The sequence below is a fragment of the Diaphorina citri genome, unplaced genomic scaffold, assembly GCF_000475195.1.
Source record: "Diaphorina citri unplaced genomic scaffold, Diaci psyllid genome assembly version 1.1 scaffold3696, whole genome shotgun sequence".
NCBI classification, from domain to species: Eukaryota; Metazoa; Arthropoda; class Insecta; order Hemiptera; family Psyllidae; genus Diaphorina; species Diaphorina citri.
Genome location: NW_007381096.1, coordinates 2,600 through 15,382, shown reverse-complemented (window position 1 = coordinate 15,382; position 12,783 = coordinate 2,600). Strand labels below are relative to the sequence as shown.

The window sequence follows — 12,783 nt, the reverse complement described above, 5'->3', positions numbered from 1 at the left end:
GGGATACCAAAAAAAAAAAAAAAAAAAAAAAAAAAAAAAAAACAAACAAAGTCTGGCTAGGGTATAGTGAACAGAGATTAGACTAGCGTCCAGCAGTGGGACTATAAACAGGAAGAACAGCTAACCCTAACCAACCTAGCTAGCTGCTTCAAAGTACAAGCACAAGTCCTCACGATGGTTGACTGCGGTTCTATTATTGGGTTATATCCCCCTAGGTAGGTATATGTACCTAACTTCTCTTTCCCTCTGATTCCAGGAAATCAATCTCCTGTGTAGTTCCCAGATCAATGATCAGATGCTGGTGGGAGGTCGATTCCTTAATACCAATGGAACAGGGTTCTGTGTGTCTGCTTATGACACCAATTTGGTGCACTGCTTCAAGACCTAGAACTATGTGAGAGCCTTTGTTACACCGAAATACCTATTAAATTTTACCTCTAGGATCAGTCACGAGAAATACTTATCTTAATCTCGTCAATCTTGGAAAAAACGAGAGACGACACAAGGAATTTTTTGTCTCGAAATTTACTTATGAGGCAAAGGAATTTCTTACGTCGAATTTTACGAAACGCAAAATTTATTCTGTCTCGTCTCTTTGAAAATGCGAGACGATACAAGGAAATTCGCGACAAGAAATTCGAGAATTTCGACAAGATATTCTCGAATAATATCATGTCTTGCATTTTTACGTGCATCAATAATCAATAGGTACCTACCTACCGAGGATGTATAAAATTATTTGACATTGACATCAAATTTACAATAAATTCTATAGGTAAAGAAATTATAATTACCTACCTAGTTTAATAATATTGAAATTCGTACCTTGTTTTTATTATTATTTTCTTATCCCTTCATACTTCGTAAGTTAAAGACAAGTGAGGAAAATCAACGTCTCTTCTCAGCATAAGCAAGAATTTTGGCTTCACTTTATTTAAAACTTTCGACCTTGCACTATCCACTCCGCTTCAAACAGCATCGATTTTTATCAAAGAAAGAAAACTGTCTGCCCTTCACACCCTTCCATTTCCTCCTCTTCCATTCCCTTTTCCCTCCCTTCTCTTCTCTTTATCTCTTCTTTTCTCCTCTCTTCTTCCTCCTCTCCATAGACAACATTTTCCCCTCGATCTTTCGTCTCTCTGGCATTTTTTTTACCTCTCTTCCCTCTCCCCTTCTTTATTCTATTCCTTTTCTTCTCTTCTATTCTCTTCCCCTCCTTTTTCCCCTCTTCCTCCCGGTGCCTTTTTTGTTCGTAGTGTTCCACTATCATTCAGCATTTTGTATCGCAGTCTATTGCATACGTGTGAGTTTTTCCCTTCCATTCCGTTTCCTTCCCTTTTCATTTCTCCTTTTTCTCTCTCCTAATATCATTCCTCCTCTTCTCTTCCATTATTTTTTCGATCTATCCTCTTTCTCCCACTCTTCTATTCCTTTATCTCTCCTATCTTCTGTTCCTTTCTCCCTTTTTCTCCTCCCATGCACGTCATCATCACACTCTTCTCTTTATCTCTCCCTTTCTCCTCTCTCTTACACCCTTCTTTATCTGTATCTCCTCCCTCTCTTCCATTCTACTCTTTCTCCTCTCTCCTAAATCATACTTCTCTTCTGCCTCCTTTTCTCCTTTGATAACATTTCCCCCTCTTTCGTCTCTCTGGCATTTTTAACATCCTCCCCTACTCTTTTTCTATTCCTTCCATCTCGACAAGAAATGTGTTTACTTGAGATTAGGGGATAAAACTTCTTTTTAATTTTTTTGTGATCTTTTATCAGTTTTTCTGACTTTTCTGAGTTGGGTGCCCAAATTTCCTCTGTTTTATGATTGTCCAGAGATCTAGGACTGTGTTGGAGTCAAAATGATCGAACATTGGCAGTCTCCAGTTAAAATTTGCTCAACATGGATGGTTCTGTTTGCTATAGATACAATGATCTCAGGTAAGATAATCCCTTATCAGATTGATAAGGTGATAATGACTTGATAGTTTGAAAAATTGGAGGCCCCAAAACCTCGTTCTCATCTGGGGTTAACATACCTTCCTTTATCTACTCTCCGATAACATGCAAGCAAACACAGCAGTAGAAATGAGTTGTCAGGGTTAAATAGACAGCTTTGGAACTTTGGCAGTATCTATGGCAAAATTGGGCAGATTCCTATGCTATTATTACAGATTATTGACCACCTAGGTGACTGGTTGCATCATCAATTAATTATATGCAATTGTAATCTTCTAACTTCTAACACAAAGGGTTTTCTAAGTTTAAAATTAGCTCACTGTTCAAAAGCTAAATTCTCAAAATTTGGTTCAGCAATTCTTCATTTCATATTACTATTGTTGTCATTATTATTATTATTTTATGCCAAGGTCTTAGTGAGCTTTATGCCACCTTGTCTTTCTTTGTAGATTTTAACAAGGCCCTCATAGTTTTATGTCCTCCTATGGCACCTACTGTAATCAGTAGATAGGTACTGTATCTCTTTTGCTGTTTTTTTTTTTTTTTTTTTTTTTTTTTTTTTTCTCCATTTGTCTATCAACACATTAACATTATTATGCTTACCAACCCTGGTTACTTATTTATTATTATTTTTTTTTAATCCTTATTTATTCACCTTAATAAATAATATTTTTTCCACAGGTATTGCAAGTTCAAAAGCAGATGATGTTGAAAAACATTTGGAACTTGGCCGAGACTTCCTATCCCGTGGTCTCCTACAAGACGCTCTGTCACATTATCTTTTTTTTTTGTTTTTTTTTTTTTTTTTTTTTTTTTTTTTCATTTGTCTACCAACACATTAACATTATTATGCTTACCAACCCTGGTTACTTATTTATTATTATTTTTTTTTAATCCTTATTTATTCACCTTAATAAATAATATTTTTTCCACAGGTATTGCAAGTTCAAAAGCAGATGATGTTGAAAAACATTTGGAACTTGGCCGAGACTTCCTATCCCGTGGTCTCCTACAAGACGCTCTGTCACATTATCACGCAGCCGTCGAGGGGGACCCAGAGAACTACTTGACCTATTTCAAACGAGGCACAGTGTACTTGGCACTCGGGAAAGCCAAGTTTGCTCTGCTGGATTTTGACAAAGTCCTTCAGTTGAAGCCAGACTTCAAGAGTGTAAGTGTATTATGATATTTATGATATGCCTCAGGAGTCAGGAGGCATTCTCTGCCACTCAACCTGTGTATCTAGGTTAGCTTAAAGTTATAGGTACTGTACTTATTTATTCTAAAGCATCAAACACTATGAATATAAGATAGGCCTAGGGACAATGACCTAGTAGTCAAGTCCCTTGACATTTGATAAGAACATTTATGATGGGAAAATTAAGTAGGTGATATACTGTAGAGATTTCACTTGATTTTTGTAATGAATGTTTGATTTACTCACCAGCCTTATAAGCTGAGAGGTAGAACATTGGATTTGTAATCTGGGGGGCTGTGATTTGCAACATACAAATTCAGTAGTATCAATTTGAGGTAGATATTTGTATAAGCTTTGCTTGAACAAAATCATATCTATTTGCTCTACAAATCACTATTTATGTATGTCATTGTTACAGGCACGTCACCAAAGAGCTATTGTGTTGTTCAAACAAGGAGAATTTGAGGAAGCAAAGAAAGATTTGGCTGTTGTTGTAAGTATTAAAAATAGGTTTGGTAGGTACTTACTTAGTTGTGTGCTAGCTGGTATTGTATTGAAAATAAGTAGATAGTAATTCATAGATCTTTTCGTACTAATGTTATCCCCCTCCTGGATTTATTGACCCAGAGGGCCCCGAGGAAAACCTTGCAGAAACTCATGTATTAAAACTAAAACACTTCCCTAACCATGAGAGACAGACTCTTTAATCCTCGGAATTTTTTCATGAAGAAATAGCAAAATTTCACTTAGAGGCCCTCTTTCAGATAACTCTAAATTACACAGTGGCCCTTGGCAGCAAGTGTGGTGGTGCCATTACACCTAAAGAGTGAAAAATCACCTCTTTGTTGACTCTGTGAGCATAGAGGGGCATAATAAAATACGACTTTACTGATGAAAATTTTGTAATATGCTCATTACAGGCAGATGGATCTGACGATCCTTTCACTACTGAGGCATACAACATGTACCAGCAACTGCCTCAGTTGGAGAGTTACAAAGTGTATGCCCTTCACTACCACTCTATGGCAGATTACCAAGAAGCCATACGACATCTGGACTATCTTATTGAGGTAAAAAAAAAAAATACAGTACCCTTGGTCCCAATTAAGTAGTTGAAATAATCGAAAGTTGAAATAATTGAAATTCCGTATAAAACAATGACAACAGGGGCAAAATTTAGATACAAAGGATCAAAATGGTTATTAAATACCGTATTTTGAACTGATTTAGGGGTTGAAATAATCGAGGTTCTACTGTACTTAAATTAAAAAAATCAGTACATAGTTGGTTAACGAATAGGCAAATGAAGATCCATTTGTCTGTCTCATCTGAGATTGAACCTATGCTTGCCAGCTGAGTTAGCTTGGAGGGTAGCGTGTGTCTGCCTTGTAAACGCTAGGTCGTGGGTTCAATTTCTGTCTGGGGCGCATTTCATCCTAAACATGAGGTTCGTTCTCGGAATGACTAAACTCCTTCTATCCTGTCTTGCTTCTTTCCTTGCTTTTGGGACGATGAGACCTTAGCAGTTACAGTTCCCTCTATCTCTATCAAACCTCTTGTAAAAAAGAAGTTGACGTTGAAGCTCCTTAGTTACAGTTCCTCTTTTTTCGTTAAAGTTAGCATAGGTACCTAACTAAGTAACTAATCCTTGTTTTTATTTTTATTATTTTTAGCATACCTAACTGATCCTTGCTTGTTTTTCTACAGAATTGTCCCTGGTCTTCTGAGTTCCGTGAGCTTCGTTCAAATTGCCATGAGCTCATGGGTGATATTCAAGCGGCCATCATGGATTTGAGATCCACCACCAAGCTTACGTCAGATCATACCGTGGGGTATTTCAAGCTGAGTAAACTGCACTACAGGGTGGGCCATGTAGAAGATTCGCTACGGTAAGTCAGTGCGGTAAAGTCGAATTTTGAACGGTTTTTATTATTGTGATTTATTTAACTAGGGAAAAGAATCAAGAGAACTACGGTAAGTCAGTGCGGTAAAGTCGAATTTTGAACGGTTTTTATTATTGTGATTTATTTAACTAGGGAAAAGAATCAAGAGAATAAAAGTGAGGGGGGAGAAAAGGGCGAGGGAGACCGAAGAAAAGGTGGAAAGATTGTATGAATCAAGACCTGGGTGAGAAAAATTCAACAGGGCATGAGGTACACAATAGGGCTGCCTGGAAGAGACTGACAAGAAACGCTGACCCTATTTAAAAAAATAGAAAAAGGCTAGAAAGAAGAACAATATTTTACTTAACTAGCTGTTTTTTTTTTTTTCTCAAATTTATCAGGACATGAGGTACACAATAGGGCTGCCTGGAAGAGACTGACAAGAAACGCCAACCCTATTTAAATAGGAAAAGGCTAGAAAGAAGAATATTTTACTTAACTAGCTGTTTTTTTTTTTCCTCTTTTTTTTAATTAATCAGGGTGTTTATTTTGTAAAATGTACCCCCCATAATGTATCAAATATATAAGATCTTGGTTAGACTGCGGAGGAAAAGGGACTTTTCAGTCCTACCCCAGCAGGATAAACAAGGTATATTCTATTCTATTCTATTCTATTACTGAATCCTCCTCTTACCTAGACTTACGTAGGCCACCTTTGTAGCCGAGTGTTCAAGAGCACTGACTCTCAACCTGGGGATGCTGGGTTCGAATGCCAGCCAGGGTAGAAATTCTTTGACCAAAATTGTCCATTCTTTGATAGGAGGCATGGGTGTAAAATAAGATCTTGGTTAGACTGCGGAGGAAAAGGGACTTTTCAGTCCTACCCCAGCAGGATAAACAAGGTATATTCTATTCTATTCTATTACTGAATCCTCCTCTTACCTAGACTTACGTAGGCCACCTTTGTGGCCGAGTGTTCAAGAGCACTGACTCTAACCTGGGGATGCTGGGTTCGAATGCCGGCCAGGGTAGAAATTCTTTGACCAAAATTGTCCATTCTTTTATAAAGAGGCATGGGTGTAAAAGAATATGCCTGAAGTACTTAAGATTAAGTAGTGCAAAAGCGGTGTCAAGATACATTTTTTTTTATTTAGAAAAATCCACTATTTTACGGTTTCTTTGACACCTTTAGTGGCAATCTCTTTGGTGGCTATTACCATTAGCGCAGTGAGGTACAGCTAATGGGGTGAACTACGAAATGGGTTTTCTTTAGACTGCGAAAAAGGAACGTGAACACTCGGTTCATAATTAAAATCAATAAAAGAGATAGATTTCATAAAGGGTACTATAGCAACTTAGGTTTTATCGTCCCAGAATGGAAGAGGGAAGTAGGACAGGATAGGAGAAAGCCAGCCCAGCCGTTCCGAGAACGAACCTTATCAGCTTATCACTTTAGGATGAATTTCTCTTCGGGCGGGAATCAAACCCTCAACCTAGCTCTTACAATAACGCTATACCATCCAAGCTAACTAGGCTGACCATGCGCTATCGTTCATTTCACCATTGAGCTACAAGATAGACCCGAAGGTGTCCCTTCATCTTTTTCTTCCCAGGTCAACAGTAGACAATGTTAATTTCCTTTTCTGTCACCTCCACAACTTTTCGTTCTCAGATCGGCAGTCACCAGCTTGTTCCTATGGAAAGACTGGCTCGCTGCCGCCTACGGCTCGGGGCACATCCGAATTTTCGACTCCTCCAAAATCAACTACACTTATGACGGCACTCGGCCTGTGACGGCCGTACGCCTACTGACGGAAACGGCCGCTCATGCGCGTTACATAACGGCCATGGATGTGGCTATGGGTGCCGATTACTTGCTCACGGTGTCGGAAGACTCGTACGTGAAGATTTGGCGAGTTTGTAAGAACAATAACGTGACGGTGAGTCTGCTGTGTTCGGGGTTCGTGGGCTCGATCCTGTAAAAAATGGTCGACGTCGAAAAAAAAAAAAAAAAAAAAAAAAAAAAAAAAAAAAACACAGTACCTACCCTCAGTCCCAATGTTGAATTAATCAAAATTGAAATAATTGAAATTCCGTATAAAACAATGACAAAAGGGGCAAAATTTAGATACAAAAGATCAAAATGGTTATTAAATACCGTATTTTGAACTGATTTAGGGGTTGAAATAATAGAGAGTTGAAACAATGGAGATTGAAATAATTGAGGGTTCTACTGTACTTAAATTAAGAAAATCAGTACATATTTGGTTAACTTCTCTAATAGGCAAATGATTAGCGTGTATGTATGGCGTGTATGGCGGCCATACAACTCAAAAGTTCACTCTAATGCCCATAAATATTAATGGCATGTACTGTGATGGGACTTGGTAGATCTGTGCATGAGCCCAACACGCCCTACACTAGAATTTAGACCACGCTACGCCACTGCAAATGAAGATGCATTTGCCAGCTGAGTTCGCTTCGAGGGTAGCGTGTGTCTGCCTTATAAACGCTAGGTCGTGGGTTCAATTTCTGTCTGGGGCACATTTCATCCTAAACATGAGGTTCGTTCTCGCAAGTGAGGAAAATCAACGTCTCTTCTCAGCATAAGCAAAAATTTTGGCTTCACTTTATTCAAAACTTTCGACCTTGCACTATCCACTCTGCTCTAACCTCCTCGACGAAATCGATTAATCGAACCACACCACATCGATTCATCGATATCAAAAATAATCGTTCCGTTCAAAATGCACCAATCAGAAGGCTCCACGGCAAATCTCGACAAGAAATGTGAAATGTGTTTACTTGAGATTAGGGGATAAAACTTCTTTTTAATTTTTTTGTGATCTTTTATCAGTTTTTCTGACTTTTCTGAGTTGGGTGCCCAAATTTCCTCTGTTTTATGATTGTCCAGAGATCTAGGACTGTGTTGGAGTCAAAATGATCGAACATTGGCAGTCTCCAGTTAAAATTTGCTCAACATGGATGGTTCTGTTTGCTATAGATACAATGATCTCAGGTAAGATATTCCCTTATCAGATTGATAAGGTGATTTAGGTGATAATGACTTGATAGTTTGAAAAATTGGAGGCCCCAAAACTTCGTTCTCTACTGGGGTTAACGTACCTTCTTTTATCCACTCTCCGATAACATGCAAGCAAACAGAGCAGTAGAAATGAGTTGTCAAAAAGTTCAAAATTGGGTTAAATAGTCAGCTTTGGAACTTTGGCAATATCTATGGCAAAATTGGGCAGATTCCTATGCTATTGACCACCTAGGTAACTGGTTGCATCATCAATTAATTAGATGCAATTGTAATCTTCTAACACAAAGGGTTTTCTAAATTTAAAATTAGCTCACTGTTCCAAAGCTAAATTCTCAAAATTTGGTTCAGCAATTCTTCATTTCATATTATTATTGTTGTCACTATTATTATTTTATGCCAAGGTCTTAGTGGGATTTATGCCACCTTGTCTTTCTTTGTAGATTTTAACAAGGCCCTCAGAGTTTTGTGTCCAAACATAGTCGACCAGCCGTCGATCGACGAGGTGAATTTATGTTATTGAGATAGTGTGATCGACATCGGTTCAGTCGACATCGATGCTGATCTAGTTGACGGCCGGTCGACTATGTATTGTGTGGACACACCTGTATAAGTAGGGCCTTCGACTATTTAAGCCCTTTGTCACTGCGACCCTTACAAGACCTTTTGTGCAGGTTATATTTAGCCAGCCACTCATTATCAGGTATACAACTGATCAGGTCCGCCTGTCAGATCTACCTAATAGTGTGTGTTCTCATCAGGTATCAGGTAGACCTGATAGGAGGACCTTTTCAGCCGTACCTGTCAGGTCCACCTGATGGTGACTGGCTGGCCTTAACGAGCACGGTAGCCCTCCGCCCCGCCAAGTCAAAAAAGTTTCACCGCTCTTTTCTATTCCATCGTCACAAAAGATCTAATCAGGTCGCAGTGACCAAGGGCGTTTATTAAAGCCCATAGCCCTACTTATAACAATATACTGATTTTCTATATCCTCTAGCCCCCCCCCCCCTCGTTTCTCCTTCTCGTTCTCACTCTTCTCCTCTCTCCCATCCTGTATTCTCTTCCTCTCGGTATGTATTTCTCTCTCTCCTCTCCCCATTTATCTTTATCTCCCCTTTTCCCTCTCTGTCTTTCTCACTATGTCTGTTTCTTCTTCTCGTTCCCTCATTCTCCCATTCTTTATCTCTCTCTCTCTCTCTTTCTATCCTCTCTCTCTTTCTCTCTCCCTCTTTCTATCCTCTCTCTCTTTCTATCCTCTCTCTCTCTCTTTCTCCCTCTCTGTTTCTATCTTCTCTCTCTCTCCCTCTCTCTCTCTCTCCTATGTTGCTGTATCTGGGAGGTACTTTACTTTCTTATCTTTCTCATTTCTTTTGCTTTGACTTGATGCATTCGACTATAATGAATCTAATAATACGTGCCTTCCCTGTAAAATCGTACTATAGCGCTTTCCTTATACGATTCTCCTACCTACAGGTATCAGGGCCGTAGGGTAAGTGTACCATTTATTCGCCCACCTAAAAAACGTACCATTTATTGGCCCACCTGTACCATACGCCACATAAGTCTGAACTCGACGAACTTTTTCAAGATCCAATTTTATCAAAAGAAAGGGCTTAAAGAATGCTATCAAACCAGTAGTATTCCAAAATTGTAGTCATAAAAACAAAAATTAGAAAAATAAATGTGGGCAGGTGGGCCAATAAATGGTACGTTTTTTAGGTGGGCGAATAAATGGTACACTTACCCTAAGGCACACTAATAAAATTATTATAAAGGCAAAGGCACCATAACATCTAACAAAATAACAATAATCTGCCTCCCTTCGCTCCCCTCTGCCAGGTACTCTGGTGTGACCTAGGCTTCGAGGTGGTTCTCGTGGTCGCGTCCACACTAGGTCTGGACATTTACGATCGTGACGGTGTGGACTTGCTGTTCTCTCATCCCTGCATGGATGGACCTGAGGATGAGTACAGCTTTGTCAAAGGCATCGCCACACTCAATAATGAGGTCCTGTGTGCAGGTGAGTTTTATAGGATGTCTAATGAAACTTTTCCCAAATACTTTGATAATTATTTTCAATGTCCCAAGTATCTACCCCCCCCTCTCTCTTTTTACAAAAATTAGAAAAATAAATGTGGGCAGGTGGGCCAATAAATGGTACGTTTTTTAGGTGGGCGAATAAATGGTACACTTACCCTAAGGCACACTAATAAAATTATTATAAAGGCAAAGGCACCATCACATCTAACAAAATAACAATAATCTGCCTCCCTTCGCTCCCCTCTGCCAGGTACTCTGGTGTGACCTAGGCTTCGAGGTGGTTCTCGTGGTCGCGTCCACACTAGGTCTGGACATTTACGATCGTGACGGTGTGGACTTGCTGTTCTCTCACCCCTGCATGGATGGACCTGAGGATGAGTACAGCTTTGTCAAGGGCATCGCCACACTCAATAATGAAGTCCTGTGTGCGGGTGAGTTTTTAGGATGTCTAATGAAACTTTTCCCAAATACTTTGATAATTATTTTCAATGTCCCAAGTATCTACCCCCCCTCTCTCTTTTTTATTGTATTGAAAATAAGTAGATAGTAATTCATAGATCTTTTCGTACTAATGTTATCCCCCTCCTGGATTTATTGACCCAGAGGGCCCAAGGAAAACCTTGCAGAAACTCATGTATTAAAACTAAAACATCTCCCTTAACATGAGAGACAGACTCTTTAATCCTCGGAATTTTTTCATCAAGAAATAGCAAAATTTCACTTAGAGGCCCTCTTTCAGATAACCGTTAAAAATACACAGTGGCCCTTGGCAGCAAGTGTGGTGGTGGTGCCATTACACTTAAAGAGTGAAAAATCACCTCTTTGTTGACTCTGTGAGTATAAAGGGACATAACAAAATATGACTTTACTGATGAAAATTTTGTAATATGCTCATTACAGGCAGATGGATCTGACGATCCTTTCACTACCTTGACCTCAGATTTGAATTTTTCACAACTTTTTACGTAGGAATCGACCTTTTATTCATAATTTTTACCCAACTGCAACTGCTCCATTGAAGATAGAAGGAGGACAATCGGACCCGGAGAACCTAGCGCTTGAAAGGCAGGGGTGCCGCCTTCGAAGCTAACTAGGATATTTGAAAAATTGGACGAATTCTTAGTACTTACCTCTGAAAAATTTGGTACTTGGCTCTTTTTAATTTGTTTTTTACTATTCCAGCTAACTAGGATATTTGAAAAATTGGACGAATTCTTAGTACTTACCTCTGAAAAATTTGGTACTTGGCTCTTTTTAATTTGTTTTTTTACTATTCCGTTCTTGTTCTCTTTTCGATTTCGGGACGATAAGACCTACGTAGTTATAGTTTCCTCTATCAAACCTCTAAAAATAGAAAAAAACTCCATTTATCCCACTGTTATTTCTCTTCCACTGTTATTTCTCTTCTTCTGAGGGAAAAGCTAATCTCTTTTCTTGTTCTTCCCCCTCTAATAATAATAATAATAATAATAATAATAATAATAATAATAATAATAATAATAATAATAATAATAATAATAATAATAATAATAATATTCCACTGTTATTTCTCTTCTTCTGAGGGAAAAGCTCATCCTTTTTCTTGTTCCTTTTTTCCCCTTAGATCCAGCGAACGGAGAACGACGAGCCGATGATATCCTATGTGTCTCACGAGAAACTATGCCACTGTCATCTCCATGTTGACGAGAGTGAAGATGCCATGGCAGCTTGTAACGAAGCTATCAACCTGTTCAAGGAACCGCATGTTCTGTGTGATAGGGCAGAAGTATACTTGTTTAATGAAATGTATGATGATGGTAAGTATAATAGAAATATACCTTGTGATAGGGCAGAAGTATACTTGTTTAATGAAATGTATGATGATGGTAAGTATAATAGAAATATACCTTGTGATAGGGCAGAAGTATACTTGTTTAATGAAATGTATGATGATGGTAAGTATAATAGAAATATACCTTGTGATAGGGGAGAAGTATACTTGTTTAATGAAATGTATGATGATGGTAAGTATAATAGAAATACACCTTGTGATAGGGCAGAAGTATACTTGTTTAATGAAATGTATGATGATGGTAAGTATAATAGAAATATACCTTGTGATAGGGCAGAAGTATACTTGTTTAATGAAATGTATGATGATGGTAAGTATAATAGAAATATACCTTGTGATAGGGCAGAAGTATACTTGTTTAATGAAATGTATGATGATGGTAAGTATAATAGAAATACACCTTGTTTATCCTGCTCGAATTAGTTATTATAGACGCTACTACGCCACCTACTTTTTGAACTAATTCCTCTTTTCCTTTAAAACAAGCTGGGCCCGTCCCTCCGGGAATTATTTAGCCCGTAGTTCATTCGATCAGTACCTATGTGTCTACCTAATTTGTTTATTATTATTATTCTTGATTTGATTTTTCACTTAGGTACTTTTTTTGTTAAAAAAAGAACACTTAAAAACACTTTCTGATCTTTCTCTCTCACAGCAATCCGAGATTTCGACGAAGCTCTGCACATCAATCCTGACTTTACTCGCGCCAAGGAAGGCAAGGGTAAAGCCCAGAAGGTGCAGAAGCAAGCGGAGAAGCGAGACTACTACAAAATCCTGGGAGTCAAGAGGAACGCTAACAAACAAGAAATAGTCAAAGCTTACAGGTGAGTTTTTTTTT

At 38.5% G+C, this 12,783-nt stretch overlaps 2 protein-coding genes across 2 annotated transcripts in view; both read left to right on the top strand.

The window, feature by feature from the left end:
• The window catches only part of LOC103520500 (WD repeat-containing protein 54-like), a 3,331-nt gene extending 2,943 nt beyond the window's left edge, over positions 1-388 (top strand). The window contains exon 5 of the mRNA XM_008485596.3: positions 257-388. Coding sequence (XP_008483818.1) covers positions 257-388 — 132 coding nt within the window. The remainder of the gene's footprint in view (positions 1-256) is intronic.
• Positions 389-1,701: 1,313 nt separating this feature from the next.
• On the top strand, positions 1,702-12,769 carry LOC103520499 (dnaJ homolog subfamily C member 3; the record flags this gene model as incomplete). The annotated part of the gene is given in 11 exon segments (XM_026831587.1): positions 1,702-1,932; positions 2,632-2,740; positions 2,878-3,121; positions 3,567-3,641; positions 4,069-4,218; positions 4,856-5,037; positions 6,704-6,971; positions 9,914-10,081; positions 10,365-10,541; positions 11,718-11,910; positions 12,601-12,769. Coding segments are annotated over 11 exon segments (1,814 nt in total), but the record flags the coding sequence as incomplete, so codon positions are not given.
• Between the last annotated feature and the right edge of the window lie 14 nt (positions 12,770-12,783).